This window comes from Ruditapes philippinarum, unplaced genomic scaffold (genome assembly GCF_026571515.1).
Source record: "Ruditapes philippinarum isolate M1 unplaced genomic scaffold, ASM2657151v2 ctg8166_1_1_1_1, whole genome shotgun sequence".
NCBI lineage: Eukaryota > Metazoa > Mollusca > Bivalvia > Venerida > Veneridae > Ruditapes > Ruditapes philippinarum.
Window position 1 is genome coordinate 109976 of NW_026853485.1, and position 18977 is coordinate 128952.

The 18977-nt window shown below is 32.9% G+C and overlaps 1 protein-coding gene across 1 annotated transcript; it reads left to right on the plus strand.

Moving 5' to 3' along the window:
• Window positions 1-2971: 2971 nt before the first annotated feature.
• On the plus strand, window positions 2972-18654 carry LOC132737012 (low-density lipoprotein receptor-related protein 12-like). The gene is made up of 6 exons (XM_060724240.1): window positions 2972-3220; window positions 5564-5721; window positions 12229-12316; window positions 16761-16901; window positions 17424-17641; window positions 18321-18654. Exons 1-6 carry the CDS (start codon window positions 3151-3153, stop codon window positions 18390-18392), a joined length of 747 nt encoding a protein of 248 aa, XP_060580223.1. The 5' UTR covers window positions 2972-3150; the 3' UTR covers window positions 18393-18654.
• The last annotated feature ends 323 nt before the right edge of the window (window positions 18655-18977 follow it).

Below are 18977 nucleotides of genomic sequence, written 5' to 3' on the forward strand. Positions count from 1 at the left end.
ATACTAAATTGTACGCCTGGGTCTGCGGTTTCTGCAGATATTCATTTGACTCGAGTCCAATACAATACAGCTGAGTAGAACCACCGACGTACGAGAAAGATGGTTATTTGCTTTTTGTTATTTAAATAAAATTAAGTGGTCAAATCATACCCAACTCACTGTTTCTTTGTAGCTACAGATTGTACGGAATTACATCATTTACGTCAAATAATTTAATATTGAAAGATTGTTACCGATGTACGATTTTATGAATTACCAAACATGTTTACCAATGAAATAATATACATCATACGTTGTACGGTGAACTGTATACAAACTTACGTTAGGGATTAAGCCTTATATTACAGGAAAGCAGACCCAGCAAACTTGTACAAAATCGAATCTGCATTGGAATCAGTCAAACTATTTTTTCACGGTTTTCTCGAGAATATTGTGTTTTTACGGAAATTTCAACAATTTATATACAAACTTAACAAATCGCCGGTCCAAAAAGCGAACTATGCAGGAGAGCTTTGAGCCTTATATTACCTTGAAGAAGATCAAATCAACTGATATGTACAGCATTATTTATAAGTACGTAGCGTTCATTTTACAAAAGCTTACTGTACAGGATCTTAATTCCTATAAGAAAGTTCTCTAAAATGCATTTTTGTCGCACCTAACTTATTTTTATTTTGATAAAGTACCGAAATTATGTGACTCTTAATTTAAGAAGGATGTCGACGGTCCAAAAACGACCATGCCACACGGAAATCTCTAGTACATATTTCTTGGGTTAGGGCTTTGAGCCTTATATTGTGTTTCCATATTCTATATATAGGTTAGCCACATTTCAACGTCAATGCAATTGCAAATCTTGTTTTGATAATATTAAGAAAAATGACTGAACGGTCACCTAAACGTTGGACGTTTGTACGTACATGTTTTATAGCTCCCTTGTCTAACATTTTTATGAAATATGCATAGTAATCGGATAAAACAAATCGTTTATTTTATGTTTGGTTTAAATGACTTTCTATCTAGTGGGTTTGTTTTGAGTTTCACTTCATCGTTATTGATGACGATGTTGACGACAACGATGAGGGTAAACGCAGTGCTTTATGCATGTAGCTTTAGTTTGAGAAAGTATAATATGTAAGATCTAAGCTTTTATTTTTAAATATTGCAACTTATTAGTAAGCTTTAAAAATGGACAAATATGTTAAATAATTGTTTCCACATGTATCGTTACTAAAAAGCAATATATAATGGACAAATCTTTGCAATATATGTTTTACTTTACTTACATCAATATGTTTTTTTCTATGAGTTTTGGTTACATATGATGACTAAATGTTTACTTAACTTTGCGATCATGTTGAATTTTGCACTTTGTACCGAAAATTAGGTTCACCCTTCACTTCATATAAACGCGATTCAACGCACCCCCCACCCATGGATGATGAGAAAAAAATTATGTTATAAAAAGAAGTGGTCACTTTTTCGGCGCCGCCCTTATCAAATAGATACACCAGGTAGTGCCAAAGGGGTTATGTGCCCTCTTCTGCTGGGGGGGGGGGGGGGCTGCCGGTCCTTTCCTCGCCATGGAAATTTTGGACTTGTGAGAGGCTTAAAATTGCATCAGACCGATCGTGAGGTAACGTAAAACCAACACTGAAAAGTCTTTGACTGTATCTCTATCCATTGAGAAGTTGCAGCACTCTGAAGTCAGATTTGATGGAAAGAATCAGCTCAAAATAGTGATTTTTGGCAATTTTGAGATGTCCCGTCGTTGCCGTAGTAACATGAATTTTAAGATTGTGCATGGTCCAGTTAACATTTGTGCCAAATTTAGTCAGTATTTAAACATTTTTCACAGTTTAATAGCAATTTCTGAATTTGTAATAGGAGGCTTTTAAATGAAAACAGCCATTTTTCACAAAAATACTAATGGGAGAATGGGTTAATTACAAAAAAGACAATTGCACACAATATTGTACAAGTAGGTGCACATTAACGGTAGCGACATAGATTTAAATGATTTCATCAACAATAACAACAACAACATCAATATACTCATTTGCAACAGAAATTGTGCGCCTGGTTAATTGGTAATTCTGTATACATGTACTTACTTGTGCAAAATAATGGCATTTGGTATTGAGATTTGCAGAAATGTATTGACCACACAATGGTTTACTTTGTATTGGAATAAATAAATAAATAAATAAATAAATAAATTAATTAATTAATTAATTAACTAATTAATTGGAATTAATAAGAATTAATAATTGACTTGGCAGCATTGTGTCTTTTTGTAAATAGTGAAATGGGCGAAAAGTAAAAGTTGCAGAGTTGTGACTTTTAAACACTTCAATTTACCAATTAATTTGCAAGAGTATGTACAAAATTTGCATATAGCCAAGTGTACACTTTCTTATAAAACTAAGTATATTTTTTGTTTAGTTAAATTTAGTGAAGTTTAAACAAATATTTCATTTTACTTTGATCGTGACAAAATCTTATAAGCTTTTATGAACCACTCGCTTACTCTAACTTCCTAATACTGATGTCATAAATAGCAGCATAGTCGTTAACCAGATAGGACTCGAACCAAAGATTCCTAGGCTGAGAAGCAGAAACCTTAACTAATCAGCCACAATTCTTCTAGTTACAGTTTGACAACTAGACAAACCTACAAATAAGTTCCAACACGCCCCCTCCCGGAAAAAATAAGAAAAGATAAAAAACAATTGATAAGAAAACAACTTTGCACACGAACAACAACAATATAAAGAAACAACAGCCATGACAAAAGTACATGAAGAAGTAAAAAAAACAACAATTTTTAGATATTTTTAAGATCAAACAAAACAAAACATAGCATAAGCAGCCAAAAATAAAAACAACGAATAAGGAAGATGTTTGACATCAGTTAATTATCTTCCTGGTTTAAATCACGTGCAAACCTTCTGCTTATGACACACAGTTAGATATAATACTGTGTTGTAGTAAAGTCCGGTACAATTTTGTCATATCATAGTAAACATACATTTATCAATGCTTGAATAAAACATAACGCGTAATATTTACGACCAGCTTTTTACATTATACGGAGTGTGATATCTTAAGTTTATATGTAAGGATCAGGAATATTTAAACGTCCCAAAAATGAAGATTTTGGTTGTGATGTTTCTTGTGTCATCTCACTGGTGTACCAACGTTTCAGCTTTACCAAAATGTAAGTTTTTTGTTTGTTTTTTAGTTTGATAAGTGATCTTACGAGTAGTGTAAAACAATGATGTTATAGGTGTTACCATGTAAAATATTATTGTTTAATGAATAGAGAGCATGCAGATAAAAAGATATCTCTCAGATATTCCTAAAAGCTCGCGAGTGAAAATGTCTTCCGGATAAATGGCCTGGGGGTTATTAATCTTTTTTTTCTGACTTCTGTCTCGTGTCTCAGGATTTTCATGGGTGAACATTCTGCAGCAGTTTCTCACCAATCAAAACTTGAGATATGAGTTTAAGCTATGACAATTTTTTTATAAGCTTGGGCAGCTTTAAATGCACCTAGTTAAAGGACAGATATTAATAACTTTAAAGTATGACAGTGCTATTCGATATCGTAACTATTTAAGACCTTACATGTACATATAGGTTGTTTGTTATTAGACTTGTTTACTTGAATAAAATAAGTTGAGATTTTAAATGATTTATAATAAAGCAAAATTAGTTTAGTTTTTACCAATATCTATTAAGAGTTATTAAGTGCATAGGTTAAAAAAAGTTTAATATTTTGACATGATTGTTTCTAATTTTGTAATTCCACTTCATAAAAATGATCTATTACCTCGTACGTGATTCATGGAAAATTTTATAAATATTTTTCAAAATTTATCTTAAACGTTCAAATGATAAAATGTGCGCGACAGTCTGTTTATATTTTAGGCAGTTTCTAAATTTTACTTTCCATGTTTAATTATTGCTTTTTGGCCAATGACTATTAAAATAGTCAATCTTTCGGAATATTAAATCAATTAAGCACGACCTGACAACGAAAAAAATGAGCACACTTTAACTATTAAAGTTAATACATACAGGGTGTTTCATAATAGCCGTCCTTAATATAAGTGTTAATATAGGGTGTTTCATAATATTTGTCCTTAATATAAGCGTTAATATAGGGTGTTTCATATTATCTGTCCTTAAATAAACGTTAATATAGGATGTTACATAATATCTGTCCTAAATATAAGCGTTTATATAGGGTGTCTCATAATGTTTGTCCTAAATATAAGCGTTAATATAGGGTGTTTCATAATGTCTGTCCTTATATAGGGTGTTTCATATTATCTTTCCTTAATATAAGCGTTAATATAGTGTGTTTCATAATATATGTACTTAATATAAGTGTTAATATAGGGTGTTTCATAATATCTGTCCTTATATAGGGTGTTTCATATGATCTGTCCGTAATATAAGCGTTTATATAGGGTGTTTTATAATATCTGTCCTTAATTTAAGCGTTAGTATAGGGTGTTTCATAATATCTGTCCTTAATATAAGCGTTTATATAGGGTGTTTCAAAATATCTGTCTTTAATATAGGCGTTAATATTATTCTACACATATCAGTTTGAAATAAATTGAACATGTTTTACAAACATAATACCCTTTTATTTAATATATGATTCACAGACAATGCCTTGATAAGAATTGATATACTGAAGTATTTTTACGAGTTTGTTTTACCATTTTCATGTTTAAGTGTTGAAATTTGGTATATGGATGGTCATGATTTAAATGACTCAATGATATAATGTTTTCATATAAGTATAAGGATGTAAAATTAGTCACCAAAAAAGAAGATAGATAGTATTGAAGCTGTCTGAAGATAGCAAAATCAAGTCCTGCTGTATATGTCAAGGAAATTAATTTTTTGTAGTGTATTTTGTTCACATAAGGATAATATACGTAGTGTACTGATTTGTTGGTAATATCATCTTCATGTAATGAAGATTTATGCTGATTTTATTACGTGTGTATGGAATGTTCGTCTGCTATACATATATTCACGAAAATTGATGAAACATATATTAATCGTATAAATTGAATCTTAAGTTGTTTATTTTACTGCTTAGGTATCGTTTGAAGAAAAATAGTTCCAAGTTGTTGTTTGTTGTTTTTTTTTTGTTTGTTTTTTTTTTTGTTGGTTTTATTTTTTTGGTGTTTTTTTTATATAAATTTTCGCAAAAAAACAACAACACCATTTTCATGTGCCAAACCATTTGTCTGATTCCGCTGCGGATTAGCCCTTGCAAGAGTTTGAAGGCTCTTTGTTACAGTATTAAAATGTAAGGCACAAAGCTCTAACCCAAGGAAAATGGTTGAGATGCCCGCATGAAATTATCGTAGTTTGGACCGACGATAATCTGTAAACATTTCAGAGGCCCAATGTTTATGTCCTGGAGAGGTCCGCACTGTATTGTCGTTTTTGTGGGTTTTTATGGGCGATTTGATCTTTCTGTACATTGCTAAATTATATATATATCGTTTTGTTTATTTTCGTTTGTTTTCAGATTATATGGATGAACAATGTGGCGGCAGTTTAGACCTTACTGACATGGGATCTATCCGGCTCAAATTGACATCAAGTCATGTTTTTCAACCAAGCATGGAATGTACTTTACTAATAACCACATCGAAATACAATGAGCAGTTTATGCTTTTCTTCAGGGTAAGAGTGCTAAAAATTAATGAATAATAATTTGAAAACTATTGACTATATTTAACGTGTTTGTTGCATAAAAAGCTGATACTCTGCTCAAAGGAACTCCACTGAGGTCCAAAAAGCCGTCAAAATATAGAATTTTATTTAAGTGACATTCAGTGCTTCTAGCGTTTTGATCTATATTGCATTTTTCATGGAACGTTTCATTATGCAAAGTATCCCGATTATTTGCTTTAAATGTCTGAAATCGGGGGATTGGTACGTGTGCTTGCGATACCATAGCAGCTGTTGAAAATTTCGAAATTCAGTCTCGGTTTCAGGAAAAATTCTACAACAAGATTATCGTAAAGTAACAGCAAAGTAACTGTTGTCTGTAAAAATATTACTTAATTAGAGTTATATTCTTTTTTACGGTATACTAAAAGTCACGTGGGTTGGCTACCTAAGTAAAGGTGTTAAAATTTAATTGCACTACCTTTTTATAAGCCATTGGAGTAATGGGGTATAAAGGAGTTTCAAAAACAGTTATTATTCAGAGCGGGCGCTATGGTGCAGTGGTAACGCTGTCTGCCTACCAAACAAGGGGTCGTGAGTTCGATCCCCTGCTACGCCACTAAAAGAATTAATTGACTACGAGACTGACAAGACTGAATAGAACATACTAAGAGAGACTAAACAGTTAAAACATACAGAAACAGATTAAACGGACTAGTATTCAATTCAAAAGACCTAACAGAAAAGAGGAAAGAGACATAACGGAAGATAACGGAACAAATAGTAAAACGAATACAAAAAGTGAGTCACTCGGCAGAGTACAACAAAATTATATGGATAGAACAAAACACAGAGATATCAACGATACAGACAAGAGGACGACTTGATGGAACAAGACGCAACAATACAGCCAAGCGGACGACTTGATGGAACAAGACGCAGAATACATCAACGATACAGACAAGAGGACGACTTGATGGAACAAGACGCAACGATACAGAAAAGAGGACGACTTAATAGAAAAAGACGCAGATACAACAACGATACAGACCATGCAGACAAGAGGACGACTTGATGGAACAAGACGCAACGATACAGAAGAGGACGACTTTATGGAACAAGACGCAACGATACAGGAAAGAAGACAACTTGATGGAACAAGACGAGGAAAACATCAACGATACAGACAACAGGACGACTTAATAGAAAAAGACGCAGATACAACAACGATACAGACAAGAGGACGACTTGATGGAACAAAACGCAACGATACAGAAAAGAAGACGACTTGATGGAACAAGACGCAGAATACATCAACGATACAGACAAGAGGACGACATGGATGGAACAAGACGCAGAAAACATCGACTATACAGAGAAGAGAACGACTAAATGGAACAAGACACAGGGATATCGACGTTGCAGACAAGAGAACGATACAGACAAACAACATACAGGGTTATCGCTGATGCGACCCAGAAAACACAAAGCAGTACATGACAAGTCACTATACGAAACAGACAACAACACATTACTGTTAGTAGACAAGACAGGAATAAACTTGAACAGACAGACTTAATAGGACAGACAACAAAAGACATAACAGAAAAACAAACAGAGAATCAAGATATTTGGGCGAATGACTAAAATGTATAACATAACGGACAGCGAGACAGTTAACGGTACAAAGAAAGATAACACAAATATAACAAAGTATTCCTCAAGACACTGAATGAAATGGAAAATCTGTTAGAAAAACAAACATAGAACAAAACGGAAATCAACAATACAGAGACTAAACGGTTAAAAAAATATAAAACGGTCGTCACTGGCTAACAACAAAAACAAAACAAATGGTTAAAAATATATAGATACAGTCAATTGAGTTCTAATCTAATCAAATTACAAGAGTCTGTTCTTGACAGAACATCCATTAAAAACTTTAAGACAACAAGACACATATAACAGAAAAAAAAAATATGTTCAAATGTTCAAATATCTAGAAACTTTACATCAATTAAAATTTGAATATAGAGTTTATTTCAAAGTACATTTGGGCAATATGCCCATGCATACACAGTACATATAACAAAGCAAACAATACAATCAAATGGTCAATGTCACTTTTTTATAACACATATATCATTAAGTTTACAAAGTATTTTTTAACAATCAGAAAACGTTAACTGATAATAGGATATAATACTCCTTAGTGACACAAGTATCAACATGTCTCAATTTATATTACTAGTAAATAAATACTAAGGAGAGATACCATCATATCAATAAGGAAGTAAATCACAAAACAAAACGAAAATAAGTGTATGTAAGAAACAGTGATACAGCGTTTTGAACAAACTTTTGATTAACTGTAAAGAATTGTGTTTCGAACATCGAAAGTTTTAAATATATACATTGATAAGTTTCTAATTTCTTTTTCATTATCTGAATTCACCAATGTAACAAATTTAGGTATATTTGGTCTTTTCCAAAAGTGTTTTTTATATATATTTTTCGTTATTCATTATATATCAATATATGTGATTTGACAAAAGAAATGTTACCGATACGCCAGCCGTCATATAAAATAAGCAGTGATAATATTAACCCATTACTTCATGAGCATTTTGTGAAAAATGGCTGTTCTCATTGAAAAGTCTCCCGTTACAAGTTGTTATAAAACCATAAAAACTGCTTAATACTAATCAAACTTGGCACAAGTGTTGACTGGACCATTGCCTTTGCAACAAAATGCTCAGGCTTAAATTTCCTGTTACCATGGCAATGAGGGGACATCTCAAAATTGCCAAAAAAAAAAGCTTTTTTGCGTTGATTTTTTTCCATCAAAATTGATTTCAAAGTGCTGCAACTTCTCAATGGATTGAGAGAGAGTAAAATGTTTTTCAGCGTTGGTTACACGTTACCTTATGATCAATCTGGGGTCATTTTTAGCCTCTCCAAGATTTTCTTGGCGATGAGGGGGACTGCCGCCCCCTTCAAACCCCCCAAGCAGATTGGGGCACATCCCTCTTCTGGCAACCCCCTGATGTATCTTTTGGTTGGGGGGGGGGGGGATGGGGCCGCGCCGAAAAAGTGGTCACTCTTTTAAACAACATTTCTCAAACAAAAACAAGTGTTTGGGCCTAAATAAGGCATTTTTTAACCATTTGAGACAACAAAAAAGGGAGGGGGTGAAAAGGGCGTTAAAAGGCGTGTATATCGCGTAATGGGATTAATACTTGAAATTACCCAAAATTGCGTTTTTCCATGTTAAAACATGGCCTTAAATATAAATGTGAAGAAAAATTATTGTTTTGTAGATTTTTTTATTTTTTTATTAACCTATTACTTCATGAGCATTTTGTGAAAAATGGCTGTTTTCATTGAAAAGTCTCCCGTAACAAGTTCAAATTGCTATAAAACTATAAAAACTGCTTCAATACTAATCAAACTTGGCACAAGTGTTGACTGGACCATTGCCTTTGCAGCAACATGCTCAGGCTTAAATTTCCTGTTACCATGGCAACGAGGGGACATCTCAAAATTGCAGAAAAACACTATTTTGCGTTGATTTTTTCCATCAAAATTGATTTCAAAGTGCTGCAACTTTTAAATCGATTGAGATAGAGTCAAATGTTTTTCAGCGTTGGTTACACGTTACCTTATGATCAATCTGGGGTCAATTTTAGCCTTTCACAAGTCCAAAATTTTCTTGGCGATGAGGGGGACTACCGCCCCCTTCAACTACCCCCAAACAGATGGGAGCACATCTCCCTTCTTGCAACCCCCTGATGTATCTTTTGGTTGGGGCCGCGCCGAATAAGTGGTCTCATTTTTAAACAACATTTCTCAAACAATAACATGTGTTCGGGGCCTAAATAAGGCTTTTTTACACCATTTTGAGACAACAAAAAAGGAAGGGGTGAAAAAGGCGTTAAAAAGCGTGTATATCGCGTAATGGGTAAAACATACAGTCCCCAGGAAATGGCAACCTGTCATAGATGTCAAAAGTTTGTTGTTATTTGTTATTTTTTTCTTTATTACTATAATTATTATTATTATTTTGAATAAATATTACATTTTTTTATCTAAAATAAATATAAAATAATATAAATTCATGAACATAAACATATATTTTCATATATCCTTGATAGTTATTGTGAGTCCCGCATGTTAACTTTAACAATATAAAGCTATCTCGAATCCCTGGATTTCCCCGAACTTTATCGTTTTATAGATCTAGAAGTCTTCGAGTATTTTTGGGGGATCTGTTCTTAATCGTGAATAAAGCTAGAGTTATCGTTCTTTAATTAAACAAATGGACACAACAATGTTTTATTTGATTTAACATTTAACGCTAATTAATTGAAGACATTTGCATTTTCCAACTATGCATGTAATGTATTTATCTGTCTCTATTGCCTAGAAGGACAAGAAACATTTCCTAAACTTTTAGTTAACAATATTCGTTAGCATTGGATTTTAATCGTCACACAGAACATATTCTATTAACAAAATAAACAATTAGTTTTCATTTTGCATATGCCACAAAAACATAAACGACTAATAATTTGACACAATTAAAAAGCATGTATTGAACATTTACTTCTTCACACTAGATAGTTTGTCATTTTGCACAACACTTAAATTAAAAGCAATGATACAAATTCTGCATTAACAATCTTCATTACTATTACTTACATTGGCATGCATACATTTGAAACTTTGCATTGTTGTTACATAGAAGAAGGACAAATCTAATATGTATGAATAAGAGTGCAATTAACATACACACATTCTTAGTTCAAAACTTTTTAAGACATACGATGATAACTTCTGAATAACTACTTTGTTATCATTGTTAAAAAGCTCAGTAAATTTTAGTACATTAGCATTTCTCCAAAAATATTCTTTTATTTATCGTTTGCGTAAGTCAATATACAGAGGACACTCTAGAAAACATACGAAATTCATCCTCTAATGTTTAACAGATTAAACATTAACGGTCTGAATATGGGATCTTTAAAGGTTTGTGCCACCTGCCTGTTTCTATTTCTAATCTATGCGCCGAAACCCTAAGCGTTGAAAATGCAATTCTTAACCTGTTGTTTTGATAATATCCAAATACGGCTAAATTTAAATTTTGCATATAAATTATATGTTCTTGCTCTAGATGACCCTTGTAGTTGACTATTCCAATTTTGTATCAAACCATCAGTAAGTCTGTTTTTAAAATATTCCAAAAGTAAAGTTTTTTTTCCTACTCCCTGAAACAACCATGCATAACTAAAACCTAAATTTTCTAACAACTCTTTAATAGATTTAGCCCAATAATTTTTTGGAGGATGCATATCTAAATCATTCAACATTAAGCAATAAACCTTTTTAATATACTTATTTCCATCACTTTCAATAATTTTAAACCAATAACGTACAACAGTTACTAACTGTTTATAAAATAAAGTTGTGCGGCCCAGTTCACCATGTATCTCCTAGTAAATGTTTGCAAAATTGTAAGTGAACTCGTTCTATTTTTTCTGAATTATAGAAACCCCATACCTCAGTACCATAACTTAAAATGGGTACAATAAGTTTATCAAATAGATTTAAACAATGACTTATTGTAAGACAAGGGAATTTCACTTGATACGATTTTAATTTGAATATACCCTATAAAGCTTGACCACTTAATATTTCACATGTTGATTGAAAGAACCTCCAGTACTAAATACAATACCTAAATACGAAAAAGAATTAACTACTTCAAAAGCAGAATTTTGATATATGAATTCTATGATATAAACATGTCATCAAGATGCATCAATCTGACTAAAGTTCAGATCAGGTAGTTCTGATGATGACTTCTTTATAATTCGGATTTCCCGATAAAGCTATTTTTGGCTATGCAATCAAACTGGTGTAAGCATTAGGAGAAGTGTCAAAATACTGTTTTCCATTAAAGTTAAAAAAAAAGATTTTTTTAGGAAAAAAACAATTTGAAGTAATTTTCAACAAATTAACTTGAAATAATAGAGTCAACTTTTAATTGGCAAGATTGTTTTGCCAGTTTATCTGTCGGCTATATGGACTTCACCATGTTTGTTCTCGGAATCGTGAAAATTACCTACTTAGTATTGGTTTTACCAGGGTTAAAATTAGAAACCACATAACTTTAAAATTATAAAAGCTCGCCAATAATTGGCTGTGTGAAAGGTCACCAGAAATGACTGCATATTTGGTCACGGTCAGATCTAAAAGCGGAGAGCGTTATTTAGAGCTCATTTTAATCAGAGTGCAAAGTATATACTTTGGCGAATATTCACCTCCATTCTTGTGAGATCATGTTACAGTAAAAAAAAAGTTCGGGAGCATAATACTGTTACAGTAACCCTATTGTGCTGTCTTTTTATCCCAATTTTTAGCAAAGAATATTTTATCAGAATTTTCATAAATCTCAATTTGTTGAAACTGCTTTTGTAATGGTGTTGGACAGGGAATACCATATCATGTTTGTTTCAGAAATTTGACGTAGAAGATGGTGCTGATTGCCAATCAAATTGGTTAGAGGTGCACGATGGATCCAGTGTTAATTCTCCATATGTAGCAGGTATCCATAAATATTTATCGACACACTTATACATAATATAATATGTTAACATAAATATTTGAACAAATTTGCCATTTACTATTGTCAAATATTGTTGAAAGGCTGAGTCAAATGACATTAATATACAATGAGAAAAGTAAATAATTCGAGGAGAGTTTTTTATCGCGCGTTATTTAACAGCTCACATTTAACACTCATGGTCAAGAATGAGTACCTGACTTTTAAACGTCGTGTTTTATTTCAAAGCATTAATGGGTCTTACACTGTATCAAACTATAGTCCTTTTTATCTACTGATATTTGAAACTGTTTTAGCATTTATGTATCGAACATTTTACTCGTTGATATATCAAACATTTTACTCACTTGCATTTTACTCGTCATAGTATCAAACGTTTTACTAGCTTATGTATCAAACATTTTTCTCGCTGATGTATCAAAACTTTAAAAAAATATTTAGTAATAAATAAAATTTACTTACTGGAAATCAAACGGTTTACTCGTTGATGTATCAAACTTTTTACTCGCTGATGTATCAACGTCTTATTCGTTGATGTATTAAATTTGCTTGTGTATCAAATGCTTAACCTCCCGATGTATCAAACGTTGGACTCGCTGATGTATCAAACATTTAACTCGTCAATGTATTTAACGTTTTACTCACTGATGTATCAAACGTTTAACCCAAACATGTAACAAACATTTTACTCGCTGATGTATCAACGTTTTATTCAAAAACGTATTAAAACGTTTTATTCATTGGTGTATTAAATGTTTTACTCGCTGATGTATCAAACGTTTCACTCGCTGATGTATCGAAAGGGTTTAATGGCTGATGTATTAAACGTTTTACTCGCTGATGTAAACGTTTTACTCGCTGATTTATCAAACGTTCTACTCGCGGATGTGTCAAACGTGATACTGGCTGATGTATTAAACGATTTACTCGCTGAAGTATCAAACGTTTTTACTGGCTGATGAACCAAACGTTTTACTCGCTGAAGTAACAAACGTTTAACTCGCTAACGTATTAAACGTTTTACTGGCTGATGTATTTAACGTTTAACTCGCTGGTGAACCAAATGTTTTACTCTCTGATGTATCAAACGTTTTACTCGCTGACGTATTAATCGTTTAACTCGCTGATGTATCAAACGTGTTACTGGCTGATGTATCAAACGTTTTACTCGCTGATGTAACAAACGTTTTATTCGCTGATGTATCAACGTTTTACTCGCTGACGTATTAAACGTTTTACTCGCTGATGTATCAAACGTTTTACTCGCTGATGAATCAAACGTGTTACTCGCTGATGTATCAAATGTTTTACTCGTTGATGTATCAAACGTTTGACTCGCTGACGTATTAACCGTTTTACTCGCTGATGAACCAAACGTTTACTCGTTGATGTAACAAACGTTTTATTCTCTGATGTATCAACGTTTTACTCGCTGATGCATTAAATGCTTTACTCGCTGTTGTATTAAACTTGTTACTGGCTGATATATCAAACATTTTTCTCGCTGATAAACCAAACATTCTACTTGATGACGCTTTAAACATTTATTCGCTGATGAACCAAACGTTTTACTCGCTGATGTATCAAATGTTTTACTCATTGATGTATCAAACGTTTGACTCGCTGACGTATTAACCGTTTTACTCGCTGATGAACCAAACGTTTACTCGTTGATGTAACAAACGTTTTATTCTCTGATGTTTCAACGTTTTACTCGCTGATGCATTAAATGCTTTACTCGCTGATGTATTAAACTTGTTACTGGCTGATATATCAAACGTTTTACTCGCTGATAAACCAAACATTCTACTTGATGACGCTTTAAACGTTTTACTCGCTGATGAACCAAACGTTTACTCGTTGATGTAACAAACGTTTTATTCGCTGATGTATTAACGTTTTACTCGCTGATGCATTAATTGCTTTACTCGCTGTTGTATTAAACTTGTTACTGGCTGTTATATCAAACATTTTACTCGATGATGAACCAAACGTTAAACTCGCTAACGTATTAAACGTTTTACTGGCTGATGTATAAAACGTTTTACTCGTTGATGTATCAAACGTTTTACTCGCTGACGTATTAATCGTTTATCTCGCTGATGTATCAAACGTGTTACTGGCTGATGTATCAAACGTGTTACTCGCTGATGTAACAAACGTTTGACTCGCTCATGTAACAAACGTTTTATTCGCTGATGTATCAACGTTTTACTCGCTGACTTATTAAACGTTTTACTCGCTGATGTATCAAACGTTCTACTCGCTTATGTAACAAACGTTTTATTCGCTGATGTATCAACGTTTTACTCGCTGACTTATTAAACGTTTTACTCGCTGATGTATCAAACGTTTTACTCGCTTATGTAACAAACGTTTTATTCGCTGATGTATCAACGTTTTACTCGCTGACTTATTAAACGTTTTACTCGCTGATGTAACAAACGTTTGACTCGCTTATGTAACAAACGTTGTATTCGCTGATGTATCAACGTTTTACTCGCTGACTTATTAAACGTTTTACTCGCTGATGTATTAACCGTTTTACTTGCTGATGTATCAAATGTTTTACTCGTTGATGTATCAAACGTTTTACTCACTGACGTATTAAACGTTTTACTCGCTGATGAACCAAACGTTTACTTGTTGATGTAACAAACGTTTTATTCGCTGATGTATCAACGTTTTACTCGCTGATGCATTAAATGCTTTACTCGCTGTTGTATTAAACTTGTTACTGGCTGATGTATCAAACGTTTTACTCGCTGATAAACCAAACATTCTACTTGATGACGCTTTAAACGTTTTACTCGCTGATGAACCAAACGTTTACTCGTTGATGTAACAAACGTTTTATTCGCTGACGTATCAACGTTTTACTCGCTGATGCATTAAATGCTTTACTCGCTGTTGTATTAAACTTGTTACTGGCTGATATATCAAACATTTTACTCGATGATGAACCAAACGTTTAACTCGCTAACGTATTAAACGTTTTACTCGCTGACGTATAAAACGTTTTACTTGTTGATGTATTAAACGTTTTACTCGCTGACGTATTAATCGTTTATCTCGCTGATGTATCAAACGTGTTACTGGCTGATGTATCAAACGTGTTACTCGCTGATGTAAAAACGTTTGACTCTCTGATGTAACAAACGTTTTATTAGCTGATGAATCAACGTTTTACTCGCTGACTTATTAAACTTTTTACTCGCTGATGTATCAAACGTTTTACTCGCTGATGTATCAAATGTTTTACTCGCTGATGTATCAAACCTTTTACTCGCTGATGTATTAAACGTTTTACTCGCTGATGTATCACGTTTTACTCGCTGACTTATTAAACCTTTTACTCGCTGATGTATCAAACGTTTTACCGTCCGATGTATAAAATGTTTTACTCGTTGATGTATAAACTGATTTACTCGCTGATGTATCAAACGTGTTTCTTGCTGATGAACTAAACGTTCCACTCGCTGATGTATCAAACATTTTCTCGTTGATGTATCAAACGTTTTACTTGCTGATGAATAAACATTTCACTAGATGATGTATCAACAGGCTACTCGCCGCTGTATCATACGCCTTACTTGCAGCTGTATCAATTTATCAAACGTTTTACCCGCTGATGTATAAAAAGTTTTACACTTGATGACGTATCAACGTTTTACTTTCTGATGTACCAAGCGTTTTTTTACTCCTTGATGAATAAAACAGTTTTTCTCGTTGATGAATCAAATGTTTTATTCGTTGGTGTATCTAATATTTTATAAGCTGATGTATTGAAACTTTGTATTCGCTGATGTATCAACTGTTCTTCTCATTGGTGTAAAACAACATTTTACTCACTTATGTATATAACATTTTACTCGCTGAAGAATCAAGTTTTACTTGCTGGTGGTGTCAAACGTTTTACTTGTTAATGTATCAAACATTTTTCTTGCTGATATACATGTATCCAACGTTTTACTCGCTAAGGTAACAAATGTTTTACTTGCTGATGTGTCATATGTTTTACTTTGAAATATAGCATCATGTTTTAGTTTCTATATTTATCTGTTGCTGTTCTCTTTTAGCTAAGTTGAAGTGTTAGACGCTTGCCAGATAAAAAAAAACGATTTAAAAAGATTAGGAAGAAAGTAGGTCCGACTATTATTGTTTAAGACGTTAAATCATTTATTTTTAGCGTCTTACATAACTAGTTGTTGATTTAATTTTTTGTAAGCGTTTATTAAGATAGGCGCGACGTTTGATTGACGCTGTTAGGAAGATTTTCTGGGAAAATAGTCAGATAGGCCTTCTGATTGGACAAATAAGCAAGGCAAAGATTACAAAGCGATAAGAAGATTTGCGATCAGTAAAAATGACTCTTATTTTTTTGATTTTTTTTTTTTTTGATTTAAGAATATAATTTCAACTTCAGGTTTAATCGGGAATCTATGTGGGAGATCAATAGGCAATGCAGTGTGGGTAACAACCGGATCCAATCTTTTCCTGTATTTTCAGAGCGGAACTCAATACCAGAGCATGGGCTTTGACATGGTGATTACCCAGTTTCATACAGGTCCAGTTTATCATTTTTCTTTGTTCTGATAATATATGACGTCACATATTTGTATATATGACGTCAGCCATGAACATAATCAATTAAACCGAGCATGCAGCATTTTTAACTACGTAGTATTGACAATAAAAATCAACCTGAAACTGATTTTTTTTTCGAAAAGAGTTTGAGTTGGGTAAGGATCTCCACTGAGGTCAAAAAGTCTAAAAAATGGAAAAAATGCAAAGTGTTGTTAAGAAATATACTATAATTTAATTGAAGATAAAGTTTTTGTGCGATTTTTACCATCATTTGAGCGAAAAGCGTTGCATTTGCACACAGTTACTGACCTATAACAACGTTAGATTTTGTTCATTTTAGGAAAGTTAAACGCAAGTGATATTTTTAAATATTTTAAGGCAAGTAAATATTTTTAAGGAAAGTGTAACACAAGTGATTACTTTTTCAAGGAAAGTGTAACGCAAATGAACGCAAATGATTATATTCAGGAAAGTGTTACGCAAATGATTATTTTTGTTTTAGGAAAGTGTAACACAAGTGAGTATTCTTGTGGAAATGGACGTTGCATCTGTGATGGGTTGGTCTGTAATGGATACAACCCATGCGGAGACGAGTCTGACTGTATTGGTGTCCTCGCTGCTGCAGTAATCGTTGGCATTGTATTTGGCTCACTCATTTGTTGTATTGGACTGACTTGCTTGACAATCGTTTGCTGTGCACGACGCCGACGACGCTCTAAGGTAAGAAGTCCCCTTTTTATTCTATATATTCATATATCATTTCATATCAATTTATTGAAAACCTTTTGATAACCTTTTAGTAATTGTACAAAATTCAGGAACCTTTTAGAACTGGCACAACTTTCAGGAACATTTTAGTATTGATACAAAATTCATTCATGAACCTTTTAGTACTGGTATAAAATTCAGGAACATTTTAGTACTGGTACAAAATTCAGGAACCCTTAAGTACTGGTTCAAAATGTAGAAACATTTTAGCACTGGTACAAAATTCAGGAACATTTTAGTACTGGCACAAAATTCAGCAATCTTTTAGTAGTGGTGCAAAATTCAGGAACATTTTAGTACTGGCACCAAATTCAGGAATCTTTTAGTAGTGGTACAAAATGCATGAACATTTTAGTACTGGCACAAAATTTAGGAACATTTTAGAAATGGTAAAAAATTCATGAACATTTTAGTGTAGGTACAAAAATACTGATAAATAGTCCTCTAAAAATTCGTATGTTCCTGCTCGCCTGTATCTCATTGCAACAGTCAACAATCTTCAAACGCCACACAGTGATTACCTCCCTCTGTACTGATAAGGGGAGATCACTGCGTAGAAGATTGGACATTCTGGTGCTAAAACCTTCAAAAAGATATGCTGTTTATAAAGTTTGCCAATTCTAATTTTCAGAGAGGTATATATCAGCCCGTTATTGTGACGCAGACGACAGGATATGGGACCGGATATAACTACACTACATGAAGAAAAATACATATAAAACTGTGTACATATTTGTAATGTCGACCGTAACATTTATATAAACCATATACACGGCAACTGTGAAATTATAAAACAATGTCAAGGTTTTCTCTAAAATGAAAGTTTTCTGTATTATAAATTTGTTACAGGTTTATCGGTAGTTTATAAACGCTTCTTTGAAATAAAACACTAACGTAGCGGATCATTCCCATTTTTATATAGAGTCATATAACATTTTACTAATAATATATGTGTTTGTACTGAATGACTTAACGATTTACGGATGAATTTATTTTCGATTTTAACTCACTATATGTCTTAGTTATAGACAATAGTGCATATATGTTGAAAGTTAACTTTTTGCTTGCTGGCTGTGCACTCTTCACTAATCACATAATACATTTGTATATAATTCATGATAATTGGAAATTGTTTCATGGTTAACGTCCTAGCTCATTTGTCTTTAAATTAACATTTCAAAAGAATAACATATTTTTTTATAAATTTTCAAAAACTTTCATACTTTCATTGATTTGTCATACTGATTTGACTTCCTTTTATCTTTTATAATCCGTTTACTTTTTATTA